This window comes from Salvelinus sp. IW2-2015, linkage group LG20, assembly GCF_002910315.2.
Source record: "Salvelinus sp. IW2-2015 linkage group LG20, ASM291031v2, whole genome shotgun sequence".
Taxonomy (NCBI): Eukaryota; Metazoa; Chordata; class Actinopteri; order Salmoniformes; family Salmonidae; genus Salvelinus; species Salvelinus sp. IW2-2015.
Window position 1 is genome coordinate 46,946,871 of NC_036860.1, and position 14,429 is coordinate 46,961,299.

General features: G+C 40.3%; 1 protein-coding gene across 1 annotated transcript in view; it reads right to left on the bottom strand.

Annotated features, from left to right (window-relative positions):
* Positions 1–6,518: 6,518 nt before the first annotated feature.
* LOC111980231 (connector enhancer of kinase suppressor of ras 2-like) overlaps positions 6,519–14,429 on the bottom strand; it is a 61,365-nt gene continuing 53,454 nt past the window's right edge. The window contains exons 21-22 of the mRNA XM_024010917.2: positions 7,638–7,837; positions 6,519–7,531 (exon numbers count right to left, since the gene is read on the bottom strand). Of these exons, the coding sequence (XP_023866685.1) occupies positions 7,484–7,531; positions 7,638–7,837 (248 nt within the window). The 3' untranslated portion in view covers positions 6,519–7,483. The remainder of the gene's footprint in view (positions 7,532–7,637; positions 7,838–14,429) is intronic.

Below are 14,429 nucleotides of genomic sequence, written 5' to 3' on the forward strand. Positions count from 1 at the left end.
CCAGAAAGGTTAAGCTATGCATTTGTCGGTTACCGCGGGTTAACGCTGATCTGATTGAATCCTGGCCTCACTATATTCTCCAGTGCAATTTATGCTGTAACTTTCCTTTAACCTTTTCACACTTGAGTTCCAAATATCTCCAACTSTCGCCCCTGCGTGAGTTTTTTCATGAGCGTGATGTCAGAATGCTCTCACTATTCCAAAATGTGATTGTTACACAACAGGACAGTTACCCGCGCTGCCCTCAAACCAAGACACGCTGCCTGCTAATTATCAATAGGCTATGTTTCAACTTGTCAATTTCAAATTATTTTCTAACAAGTTTTATTTTCTAACAAAAGTTTGGATTGAGGTGTGTTCCGCCTCCTCGTTAATTTGCATAAGAAGTAGCCCATTTCACTCTTGCTGACAATTTATGTTTGAGACTTTACTGAGCAGACAAACTTCTCTCTTCAACTTGAGCCCAAGGCATTGTGCATCTCTCGTCAGAACAGGCCTTGCACAAACGTTTTCCCCCAGCACATTTTCTGGCTGGGGCCCACATTGCCTTCATGGTTCTTTGTCTTACAAATTGGACTTTGGACATGTGTATATTCCTATCAAAGTAAGTGGTTTATTTTCTGTATATCGTGTTATTTATTTTTTATTTAACCTTTATTTAACAAGGCAAGTCAGTTAAACCTGTTAGTGTGTAGGGGGTGCTATTTTCACTTTGGGAAGAAATCGTGCCCAATTTAAACGGCCTCGTACTCTATTCTAGATCGTACAATTTGCATATTATTATTACTATTGGATAGAAAACACTCTCAAGTTTCTAAAACCGTTTGAATTATATCTGTGAGTAAAACAGAACTCATTTTGCAAGCAAAGTCTTCCTGTCCAGGAAGTGAAAAATCTGAAATCGAGGCTCTGTTCCAGAGCCTTTCCAATTCCTTTGCTTGAAATCTATGGATATACATGCACTTCATAACGCCTTCCACTAGATGTCAAACAGGCAGTGGGGAGGTGGAATGGGGTGTCAAGCTTGATCTGAGGTCGAACAAGAGCTCTTGGAATGACGTGACCCTCAATTTCTTTGTCCAGCAAGGCGCGGGAAGGAACCCTGGATTGCCTTCTGAAAAGCCTTTCGGTAATGATGGCTAATATCTCCGGCTTTGATTTTATTGTATACATGTGATAATATCATCGTAAAGTATAGGTTTTTTCAATATAGTTTTTATCAGATTATTGAACGTTTATCGGAAGTTTTGGCATTTTCCGTTCTCTGCGTTTGGTGAAGATGGACAACTTCGCGCCACTTTGGCTAGCTTTGGTTGCTAATTCGACAGGAGAAGAGGACATTCTAAAACCAAACAACGATTTAATTTCTGGACAAAGGACTCCTTGTACAAGATTCTGATGGAAGCTCAGCAAAAGTAGGAACCATTTATGAATGGTTATTTCGTATTTCTGTGGAAAATGTTTAGTACTATTTTCCCGCCCTCATTGCAAGGCGCTGTCTCGCTATAACGTAAGCTGTATGTCGTACTAAGTTATTTTTAGAATTCTAAAACGGCGATTGCATTAAGAACCTAGTGTAATCTTTCATTTGCTGTCAAACATGTATTTTTTTAGTAAAGTTTTATGATGAGTTATTTGATTAGATTAGGTGAGTGTCAGAAATATAATCCGGATAATTTTGTGCAGTTTTGGCTACGTATTCCACATTGTAAAACCCACGATTTGTACCGTCTAGCCGAAATATGCACATTTTCGAACAAAACATATATGTATTGTGTAACATGATGTTATAGGATGTCATCTGATGAAGTTTGTCAAGGTTAGTGAATCATTTTATTATCTTTTGCTGTTTTTTTGCGATCGGTACCTTTCCGCGTGAATGAATGGGGTTGTGTGGTTGGCTATTGTGGTACGCTAATATAATGCTATATTGTGTTGTTTTCGCTGTAAAACACTTAAAAATCTGAAATATTGGCTGGATTCACAAGATGTTTATCTTTCATTTGCTGTACACCATGTTAGTTTTTCATAAATGTTTTATGATGAGTATATTTAGGTATTTCCAACGTTGCTGCTCTGTAGTTGTATTCTTGCTGCTTCGGTGGCTATTTGTGATTGTAGCCTGCAATGTAAAACTATGAATTTATACCTGAAATATGCAACATTTTTCGAACAAAAGCATAGATTTTATTGTATAACAATGTTATAAGACTGTCATTTGATGAAGTTGTTTTCTTGGTTAGTGACCTAAGTTTTTATTATAATATTTTATTATTTTTTTATTATTTTTTTTTATTTTTTTATTTTTTTTCAAATTTTTTATTTAAGGAATGAATTCTTTTTTTTGTTTTATGTATAAAAATTTTGATTAATGATTTTTTTTTTTAATTTATTTTTTTGGTTTATTAATTTATATTTTATAATAATTATTTTATTTTTTGAGTTGTTTTTTTAATATTAAAATTTGATATAATTATTTTAAACATAAAGATTTTTATACATTAATAGTTTATTGTTTTTATATGTTAAGTTTCTAATATTTTTTCTTTTTTATTTTTTTTCTTTTTATAGGGTTTATTTATAATAATATTTTTTTATTTATTTATTTATTTTTTTTTTATGTGAATTTTTTTGTTATTTTAAGAGTTATGTTTGTTGAGTTTTAAAATTTTTTATTTTTATTTTATTATTTATGATTATTATTTTAAATATTTAATTACAGTATTCAAAGTGTTTATTAATTTTGTAGGTATTTATCATGTTTTATAAATATTAATATTATTATGATTTTTTTTTATGTATTATTTTTATATATTTTCAATTTTAATTTATTTAATTTGTTTATTTAATGTTTTGAGTTTATGTATTTTTTGGTTTTAAATTTAATTTTTATTTTAGTAATAAATTTTTTATTTTTTTTGAAATTTTAATAGTTGAATTAGATTATATTTTTTCTATTATTTTCTATATTTGTTAATATTTTTTTTTAATTTTACATTTATTTTTTTTTTTTTTTATAAATTATAATATAGCTTTATAATATTTTTATTTGTATTTATTTTTTGTTTTTTAAATTTTGGAATATTCCTTTGTTCGTATTGTTTTAATTTTAAGTTATTAAGTTAATAATAATTTTTTCTTTAACTGTTTAAAGAGATAATAAGGTTCTTATGATTTTATATTTTTAATTTTTTTTTTTTAATTTATTTTATGTAATTTTTTTTTATTTTTGATTATATGGACTTATATTTTGTGTTGTTTATTTTGGAGTTATATTTTTTGTTTATTGTGTTATTATTTTTGGTTGTTTTTTTTATTTATTAATTCGGTGGTGATAATGTAGTAATAATATTTATTTGATATTTTTTTCTTTTATCTTATAACTTATCCTATCTCTATTTGGGGGTTTGTGCAAGCTACATGTGCTGTGAAAGAAAAATGGTTGTGGCTTTTCTTTGATAATTTGGTGGTTGGAGCTAAACTCATAATATATTCGTGGTGTTTTTCGCGTCTGTAAACAATTTTTATTAAAAGAATCGGACATGTTTGGCTGGATTCACAGATGTTTATCTTTTCATTTGCTGTATTGGACTTGTTAATGTGTGAAAGTTTAAATATTTCTAAAAAATATTTTTTGAATTTCGCGCTGCAATGCACTTTTCAAAGATGGAATGTGGGGGGGTTCCCCCGCTAGGCGGAACCCCGGGGCTAGAAAGGTTAAGAACAAATTCTTATTTACAATGACAGCCTACCAAAAGGCAAAAGGACTACTGCGGGGACGGGGGCTGGGATTAAAAATAAATTAAAATGTAATAAAAATATAGGACAAAACACACATCACGATCCAGATATTTGTWTGGATCATAATGTATTTACTCTTTTATTAACATGTTTTCAAGGTCTGGTGACAAATAATGCATTCCGATTCTTGCATAGATTGTAATGGACACATTTGATGCGTGTAAAATACTGATTATGATGTGCTAATGCTAAGCTATTTGCCGGCTATGTGTGGCGCCATGTTTGTGAACATTTTGTTTTTCACGTTAGCGTCTGTCAGACCAAAGATGTTATCACAACTCGACTGACTTATGATGCTTTCAAGACAACTGTGAACTCTGAAAAATACGAGGTAAAATCATGACATCAATGATCTTTGGGTCAGAAAGTTGGAGCTCTTTCTAGAGGCCCGAGTTCCCGAGTTGGAATTCCGAATTGGATGACCGTTCAAAACTTTTTCCTGAGTTCCCAGTTGTCTTGAATGCGGCATCAGATTGTAACTTTGGTACCTCAGGGTTACSAGCTCCGATCCCTCTTTCCAGGGGGTTTACTTTTATTTAGCGTAWAACCTTCTTGTGTTTGCCCCCCATTTATTGATAAATCCCCCATCATAGTAGTATTTCCTGCATCATATCCCCACAAGATACCTTCCCCCATTTCTACCCTCAATGGATTTGAAAACCCCCCACAAATGAAKGAAACCCCCCCACAAACCCCCCTAAAATGGTTTCATCCCTGTTTAGGTTTTGGACTATGGTTAGGCTAGGCAGTAGGCTTGTATTAATGTGATGATCTGTGAGGTAAAAACCTTTATTTGCTTTGTGATTTGTCAAAAACGGTTAACGACTTGTCAAGTCATGTGCTCCAGTTCTTGTATACACTGTAACAAGTACATCAACAATTTGTAATATGCTGAAAAGTGGCTAAKCTAAGTTAAAACTTCTTATGGCTGGGTGGCAGTATTGAGTAGCTTGGATGAAAAGGTGCCCAGAGTAAACTGCCTGCTACTCAGGCTCAGAGGCTAAGATATGCATATTGTTAGTAGATTTGGATAGAAAACACTCTGAAGTTTCTAAAACTGTTTGAATGATGTCTGTGAGTATAACGGAACTCATATGGCAGGCAAAAACCTGAGAAAAAATCCAACCAGGAAGTGGGAAATCTGAGGTTTGTAGGTTTGCCTATCCAATATACAGTGGGATATTGGTCATTTTGCACTTCATACGGCTTCCAATAGATGTCAACAGTCTTTAGAACCTTGTTTGATGCTTCTACTGTGAAGAATGAGGGAAGGAGAGCTCTTTGAGTCAGGTGTCTGGCACGAGCTGAACATGCGCGGTCACGTGAGAGCGACCTGCTTTCCATCGCATTTCTGAAGACAAAGGAATTCTCCGGTTGAAACATTATTGAAGATRTATGTTAAAAACATCCTAAAGATTGATTCTATACATCGTTTGACATGTTTCTACGAACTGTAATGGAATTGTTTGACTTTTCGTCTGTCCTGCGTGTCATGAAAGTGGATTACTGGACTGAACGCGCGAAACAAAATGAAGGTATTTGGACATAAATGATGGACTATATTGAACAAAACAAACATTTATTGTGGAACTGGGATTCCTGGGAGTGCATTCTGATGAAGATCGTCAAAGGTAAGTGAATATTTATAATGCTATTTCTGACTTCTGTTGACTCCAAAAAATGGTGGATATCTTTATGGCTTATTTGGGCTCTAAGCGCTGTACTCAGATTATAGCATGGTGTGCTTTTTCCGTAAAGTTTTTTGAAATCTGACACAGCGGTTGCATTAAGAACAAGTGTATCTTTAATTCGTTATGTAAAACATGTATCTTTCATCAAAGTTTATGATGAGTATTTCTGTTATTTGATGTGGCTCTCTGCAATTTCTCAGGATATTTTGGAGGCATTTCTGAACATGGCGCAATGTAAACTGAGGTTTTTGGATATAAATATGAACTTTACCAAACAAAACATACATGTATTGTGTAACATGAAGTCCTATGAGTGTCATCTGATGAAGATCATCAAAGGTTAGTGATTAATTTTATCTATATTTCTGCTTTTTGTGACTCACTCTTTGGCTGGAAAAATGGCTGTTGTGTTTTCTGTGACTTGGCTCTGACCTAACATAGTCGTTTGTGGTGTTTGGCCGAAAAGCTATTTGAAATCGGACACTGTGGTGGATTAATTTATTTTGGCTGCAGGGGCGTATTGAGTAGCTTGGATGAAAGGTGCACAGAGGTGCACAGAGGTGCCCGAGTAAACGGCTGCTCTCCTCAGTCATAGTTGCTAATATTTTTGCATATTTTTTTAGTATTGTATAGAAAACAACTGAAGTTTCTAAAACTGTTTGAATTATGTCTGTGAGTATAACAGAACTCATTTGGCAGGCAAAAACCTGAGAAGTTCCACTTCCTGTTTGGATTTTTTCTGAGGTGGGCAGATTTTCAACCAAGCTCTCATTGAAAATCACAGCGAGATATTGATGAGTTTTCACTTCCTACAGCTTCCACTAGATGTCAACAGTCAATATAACTTGTACTGATCTTAATGTGAAGGGGGGCCGAAGGAGACAAGGAATTAAGTCACACTGCGAGGCTGACCATGCTTTGACCACGCGCGTTCACGTTGATAGGGCAGCTCCGTTCCATCGCTCAACTGAAGTCAATCTAATTCTCCGGTTGGAACGTTATTCAAGATGTATGTTAATGATTTTTCAGGCAATAAGCGCAGCAATCTTTGATTTTGTTTATTTGCGTTTTATAGTGAATAGCATTCTGGGATTAGAGAGTTTTCGCTTGTCAAACGTAAACCAATATGGCTGCCATCATAAAGAGTTGAGCTGCTGTTAGCATAGCTGACATGCATTTCTTTTCTAAACAACATTACGTTAGTCTCGTGTTCACCAGAGATYTGGTACATTGTKAACTAGTCTAGCTGTTAGGTCGCWAACTTCAGTTTTATTTTTTGTCAGCGCAAGCTGTTATTTAGACTGGTTTATGGAATGAGTTTGGCTGTGYATGTGTTCTGTGTTCCGTGGATGTGTTCCGTGTGATGAAGTTTGCATTTATCTTTTACAATCAAATATAAAATTGAGGAATAAAGTTTAAGACCTTTATTTTCTATTAGTACAACAKAAATATTTAGATGCTGTTCAGACAACAATTGTGTTTAGACGCGTTTGTTGCATCATACGTTACTAGTGTTCCAATCACGTATTTGAGATTGCACGCTGCAGGGACCACTCAACAATGATCACAAAAATATGTGATTGTACGCGTCAAAGGATTAACAATGTCAATGAGAAGAAGACTATTATTGAACCAGAGTTTAAGTAAATAGTGTGAACATGCATTGCACGCATTTTATGATGCAAACTTGGATAATTAGTCATCCCATCTATTTAATATGTTATGGTTATTTTGCTCACTGAACAAACTATTTTGCATGAGGTAAGGTCATTAGAAGCAGATGTGGGCATGCAGAGAGAGTGAGATTGAGTGAGTGTGTGAGAGAGAGAGAAAGAGAGAGAGAAAGAGAGGAGGGGTGTAACACTGGTTGTTATGGTTGTCTTCCAGGGATGAGGGGATGTCTGGGGTAGGGCAGTAAGGMCACGTCCCTTGGCAGTATGTATGGGGTGACTGTAATGGCGCTGCTGTGTCCATGGTCTGTTCCACATAGGCTATCCTAAAAAACCCAACGATGGTTCAGAGTCCTGAAGAGGGACATTCTGTCGGGAGGAGAGAAGAGTACGATTTAAGAGGTAATACACTGTATACACTACAKACACAGTYCACACACTGTACATACACTATATTCTATAGGTCCTGTCATACCTTCAGAGCACTCTGTAGGATGCGGAGACGGTGCAGCTTTTCACTGAGCAGTGGGTCATTGACGCGGCGGACGAAGGAGCGTTTGTACTCCAGACGGGAGGAGGGCCGGTGATCGCCTATGGAGGACAGGTTGGCCCTCTCCAYGGCCCGGTACAGGTCCCCCAAAGAGTCAGCCTGAGGACGTCCCTCTCGCTCACAGCCTGAGGACAAGCAAATTCACCATACGTGTCATTCATCTGCTGTTTTATTTTGCACCACATAAACAACAACAACAACAACATARATGTGAATCTAGATCTCAGCACAGCATTGCACTTCCTCAAGGGCAGGCAACATACACACAGTAGGCTGCTACTGTGGAATTTCCCATGCTATCCTTTACATACAGTGCATTCGGAAAGTATTCAGACCCCTTCACTTTTTCCACATTTTGATACGTTACAGGTTTATTCTAAAATTGATTAAATTGTTTTTTCCCCTCATCAAAATACACACAATACCCTGTAATTACAAAGCAAAAACAGTTTTTTTGAAATGTTTGCAAATTTATTACAAATAAAAAACTGAAATATCACATTTACACAAGTATTCAGAACCTTTACTCAGTACTTTGTTGAAGAACCTTTGGCAGCGATTACAGCTTCAAATCTTCTTGGGTTTGATGCTACAAGCTTGACACACCTGTATTTGGGGAGTTTCTCCCATTCTCTGCAGACACTCACAGGCTCTGTAAGGTTGGATGGGGATCGTCGCTGCACAATTTTCATTATTTTCAGGTCTCTCCAGAGATGTTAAATCGGGTTCAAGTCCGGGCTCTGGCTGGCCCACTCATGGACATTCTGAGACTTGTTCCGAAGCCACTGCGTTGTCTTGGCTGTGTACTAAGGCTCACTGTCCTGTTGGAAGGCGAAACTTCGCCCCAGTCTGAAGTCCTAAGTGCTCTGGAGCAGGTTTTCATCAAGGATCTCTCTGTACTTTGCTCCGTTCATCTTTCCCTCGATCTTGACTAGTATCCTATTCCCTGCCGCTGAAGGACTTCCCGACAGCATGATGCTGCCACCACCATGCTTCACCGTAGGGATTGTATTGGRCAGGTGCTGTCATGTGCRTTTTACATTTCCTCATCTCCCACCCCTTCTAATACAACTAGCCCCGATGCTCCTCCATCTTTTTTCCCTACTCCACGACAAAGTTTCTCCCTGCAGGCAGTCACTGAGTCCGAGGTGCTAAAGGAGCTCCTTAACCTCTCTTGGGTAGGGGGGCAGTATTTTGATGTCCGGATGAAAAGCGTGCCCAAAGTAAACTGCCTGTTACTCAGGCCCAGAAGCTAGCATATGCATATCATTGGTAGATGTGGATAGAAAACACTCTAAAGTTTCTAAAACTGTTAAAATAATGTCTGTGAGTATAACAGAACTGATATGGCAGGCGAAAACCCGAGGACAAACCCCCCCCCCCAAAGAAAATCAGCCTACAACTGTTTACAATGGCTGTCATTTTTAATGAGGCGAAAACCTCCCATATTGCAGTTACTAGGGCTTCCACTAGATGTCAACAGTCTTTAGAAAGAGTTTCAGGCTGGTTTTTGGAAAAAATTGGCCAGAAATTGTAGTTTTTCTAGGTGGCTCCCATTTTGGCTGTAGTGTTTCCAAGCGCGTTCCAAGCGRGTGGAAGAGAGCGCGTTCTTTGGTATTTTTCTCCGGGAAAAGACAATAACGATTCTCCGTCTTAAATTTTAGCGTTTATTTGCGTATTAGGGTACCTAAGGTTTGATTATAAACGTTGTTTGACTTGTTTGGAAAAGTTTATAAGTAACGTTTGGGTTTAATTTTGTATGCATTTTGATGGAGGGAAACAGGGTGGATTGTTGACTGAAGCGCGCCAGCAAAACTGAGTTTTTATGGATATAAAGAAGGACATTATCGAACAGAAGGACCATTTGTGATGTAACTGAGACCMTTTGGAGTGCCAACAGAAGAAGATCATCAAAGGCATGGCATTTTTTATATCGCTATTATTCGGCATTTTATATCGGCATTTTATTTCGGACTTTCGTGTCGCACCTGCCTTGTTGAAATATGTTTTTCATGTGTTTGTATGCGAGGCGCTGTCCTCAGATAATCGCATGGTTTGCTTTCGCCGTAAAGCCTTTTTGAAATCTGACACTGCGGCTGGATTAACAAGAAGTTAAGCTTTATTTTGATGTATTACACTTGTGATCTTATGAAAGCTAAATATTTATAATACTGTAGTTTGAATTTCGCGCTGAGCAATTTTACCGGATGTTGGCCAGGTGGGACGCTACCATCCCACCTGCCCATAAGAAGTTAAACTTGACCCCCGAAAAACATCTGGGTCAGATGGTTTAGACCCTTTCTTCTTTAAGGTTGCTGGCCCTATAATCGCCAAGCCTATCTCTGACCTTTTTAACCTGTCTCTTCTCTCTGGGGAGGTTCCCATTGCTTGGAAGGCAGCCACGGTTCGTCCTTTATTTAAAGGGGAGATCAAGCTGATCCTAATTGTTACAGGCCTATTTCTATTTTGCCCTGTTTATCAAAAGTGTTGGAAACACTTGTCAATAATCAACTGACTGGCTTTCTTGATGTCTATATTATTCTCTCTGGTATGCAATCTGGTTTCCGCTCAGGTTATGGATGTGTCACCGCAATGTTAAAGTCCTCAATGATGTCACCATTGCCCTTGATTCTAAGTAATGTTGTGCTGTTATTTTTATCGACTTGGCCAAAGCTTTTGATACGGTAGACCAGGTATTCCCAAACCCCCAGGGYTACGAGCAATGCCATCGGGGGTACGCCAAATAAAAATTTGATTCACATAAAAAGTGATTATTATTATTTATAAAAATAAATAAAAATCTTCACATTTTCAAACAGTACATTTATATTTTCCAATGAGGCTATTCTTTTGGGTGAGGTTTTTTTCTCACCTGAGTAGCCTCGTTTCACTGCCAAAAATAAAATGAAACCATCTAGTGTTCAGCGAAATAACATAATGTCAAATACAGGTAGCCTAGTCTAATAATTAACATTAACCGTTACTCTCTCGCGGGAAACCTTCACTCTTGCGCAGACATTTAGAATAGAAACATGACAATTTGAAAAAGAAACCATGGGAGTTTTTTGAGCGAGAATAAAGATGACTTTTGAGTAGTAAGACATGTATAAAAGCAACAGATACCATTTATAAGAAGGCTAGAAGTGTCTTATATGGTGAGCTACCGAGTGGCTAGGACAGGCAAGACCCATACTATTGTGGAGGATTTAATTCTTCCTGCTGCCGCAGATATGGCTGGGACAATTCTGGAGGAAAAGGTCAAAAACTATACAGACAATGCCTTCATCAAACAACACTGTTTCACGACGCATCAGTGACATGGGAGGAGATGTTTTGGAACAATTACTGCTTCGCATACAAGCCAGTGAATTATATGCATTACAGCTGGATGAGTCAACAGACGTGGCAGGCCTGGCACAGCTTCTGGTATATGTCCGTTACGTTTATGGGGGGTCAATTAAGGAAGACATCCTCTTCTGCATACCACTAGAAACCAGGACAACATGAGAGGATATTTTTAAAGAACTGGACAGCTTTGTGACATCAATTGGACTTTGGTGGTCAAGATGTGTTGGTATCTGTACAGATGGCGCAAAAGCCATGACAGGGAGACATAGTGGAGTGGTAACACGCGTGCAAGCAGTTGCTCTCGACACCGCTTAGGTACACTGCAGCATCAACCGAGAGGCTCTTGCTGCCAAGGGAATGCCTGACAGCTTGAAAGATGTTTTGGACACGATAGTGAAAATGGTTAACTTTGTTAATGCAAGGCCCCTAAAAACTCTCGTGTATTTTCTGCATTATGCAATGATATGGGCAGCGACCATAACGCTTTTACAACATACAGAAGTGTGCTGGTTATCAAGGGGCAAAGTATTGACACGTTTTTTTAAAWTGAGAGACGAGCTTAAAGTTCTCTTTACTGACCCTAATATTCACTTGTCTGACCGCTTGCATGATGACGAGTTTCTCACACGACTGGCCTATCTGGGTGATGTTTTTTCTCGCCTGAATGATCTGAATCTAGGATTACAGGGACTCTCCGAAACTATATTCTGTCACAATACAGAGGCGGATGCAAGATGCAAGCAACGATGGTTTAATGAAACAATTTACAGCATCAACAGGACAGACAGAATATACTCAGACGGAATCCAACCCAGGGCCTAGGCGCATCCTCTGATGAATAGCGTGCTGAGAAATCCAAGGGAGTGTGTCCGGCTGGGTAGGAAGGAGCACAGCAGAATAATCCAACACAAGGGCGGCGAGAGAATGAGCACTGACACACGACACAACCTCAGGGAAGAAACAACGATCTGACAACAAAACACAGGTTACAGAAACATATAAAGGGGAAGATAATTAATTCCAGCTGGCGCAGACACATCAGGCCAAGATTGGGAACCACGCCCACACAAACACGAGAGAAGAGAGAGGAGAGAGAGCGAAGAGAGAAGAAAAGAGAGAGTGAGGCAGTGGATTCATGACCGTGACAATACCCCCCCCCCTAGGAACGCCTCTTGGCGTTCCAGGCAAATTACCTGTCGATTGAATCATCGATAAGGGAGTGATCCAGAATGTCCCTAGCGGGTACCCAACTTCTTCTCCTCCGGACCGTAACCCTCCCAGTCTACCAGGTACTGGAATCCGCGTCCCCTCCTTCTCGAGTTCAAAAATCCGATTGACAGAAAAGGTGGTCTCCCCATCAACAAGTCGTGGCGGGGGGAACCGGACCGGCGGGTTAATGCGTGCCTGAAACACCGGTTTTATCTTGGACACATGGAAGGTAGGATGAATTCTCCTATACGCCGGAGGAAGCTTGAGCCGGACCGCCACCGGACTAATGATCCTGGTGACCTTGAACGGCCCGATAAATTTGGGGGCAAGCTTGTTAGAAACGGATCGGAGTGGAATGTTCTTCGTGGAAAGCCACACTCTTTGTCCAACACGTATACCGGAGCGTTTCGACCGGTGGCGATCGGCCTTAGCCTTGGTGCGCGCCCCACCCGGAGGAGAGTCTCTACGGGCTCTGCTCCATGCGTGACGGCACCTCTGGATGAAAGCGTGAGCGGAGGGAACAGTGACCTCGGACTCTGTACTGGGAAAGATAGGTGGCTGGTAACCTAAACTACACTCAAACGGAGAGAGACCCGTGGCTGCCACTGGCAACGAATTGTGAGCGTACTCAACCATAGAGATTGTTGGACTCCAGGAAGAGGGGTTCTTAAGAAACCAAACATCGCAACACTCTCTCCAAATCTTGGTTGGCCCCTCTCCGTTTGACCGTTGCTCTGGGGATGAAACCCTGAAGAAAGACTGACACTCGCTCCCAGTAACCTACAAAACTCCTGCCAAAACTTGGACACAAATTGGGGCCCCCGGTCAGAAACTACGTCCATCGGCAGGCCATGTAAGCGAAAGACATGATCCACGGCCGTTACCGCTGTTTCCTTGGCAGATGGTAATTTAGGCAAGGGAATAAAATGAGCCGCCTTCGAGAAACCGGTCCACCACGGTCAAAAACAACCGTCCTGCCCTGGGAGGGCGGGAGACCGGTAACAAAATCTAGCGCGATGTGGGACCAGGGTCTCGAAGGGACCGACAGCGGTTGGAGTAACCCATCTGGGGGTCGATTAGAACTCTTCCCAGTGGCACAAACCGAGCAAGCCAAGACAAAACTGTGAATGTCACGAGCCATCAGCGCCACCAAAAGCGTTGCTTCACTAAAAAGCTAGTACGGCTGACTCCTGGATGACACGCTACGTTGGAGCAATGCCCCCACCGAATAACATCGGACCGACACCCCTCCGGCACAACAACCGATTAGGCGGAACACGGGCGGAGGCGTTACCCCTTCTAAGGCCGTTCTGACCCTCGATTCAACCACCCATATAAGTGTGGAGACCACTAGGGTCCTGGGTAGGATGCACTCGGGAGTGGATGGGCGTTCGGAATGGTCAAAAATGCGAGAAAGGGAATCGGGTTTGACGTTCTTGGAACCCGGGCGATACGAGAGAGAGAAGTCAAAACGTCCGAAAAAGAGTGCCCACCGCGCCTGCCTGGAGTTGAGTCTCTTGGCTGTTCTGATATATTCCAAATTCTTGTGATGGGTCCAAAACTATAAAAGGTACCCCGCGAACCCTCTAACCAATGGCGCCACTCCTCCAATGCTAACTTTACTGCCAACAACTCTGTTGCCAATGTCGTAGTTGCGTTCCGCAGGTGATAACCGATGGAAAGGAACGCGCAAGGGTGCATCTTGTTGTCAGAAGCGGCACGTTGGGAAGTACGCACCTACCCCCACCTCTGAAGCGTCCACCTCCACCACGAACTGACGCGAGGGTCGGGAGCTATGAGGATGGGGGCCGAAAACAAAGCGGTCTTGAGTTTGACGAATGCAGCCTCGGCTGTATCGGTCCACCTGAACGTCACTCTGGGGGAGGTTAAGCGCGGTAAGGGAAGCGACTTCTGGCTAAAAGTTGCGAACAAAACGCCGGTAGAAATTGGCGAATCCCAGAAACCTCTGTAGGGCCTTACGGGAATCTGGGCTTGCCACTCCACCACAGCCTTAATCTTTGTCAGGATCCATGCGAATACCTTCCAGTCGAGACGGATGTAACCTAGGAATGAACGGATTTGTGCATGAAAAATGCATTTCTCGCCTTGACAAAAAGTCCATTCTCCAACAACTCTGGAGCACTCGTCTGACGTGCTGAC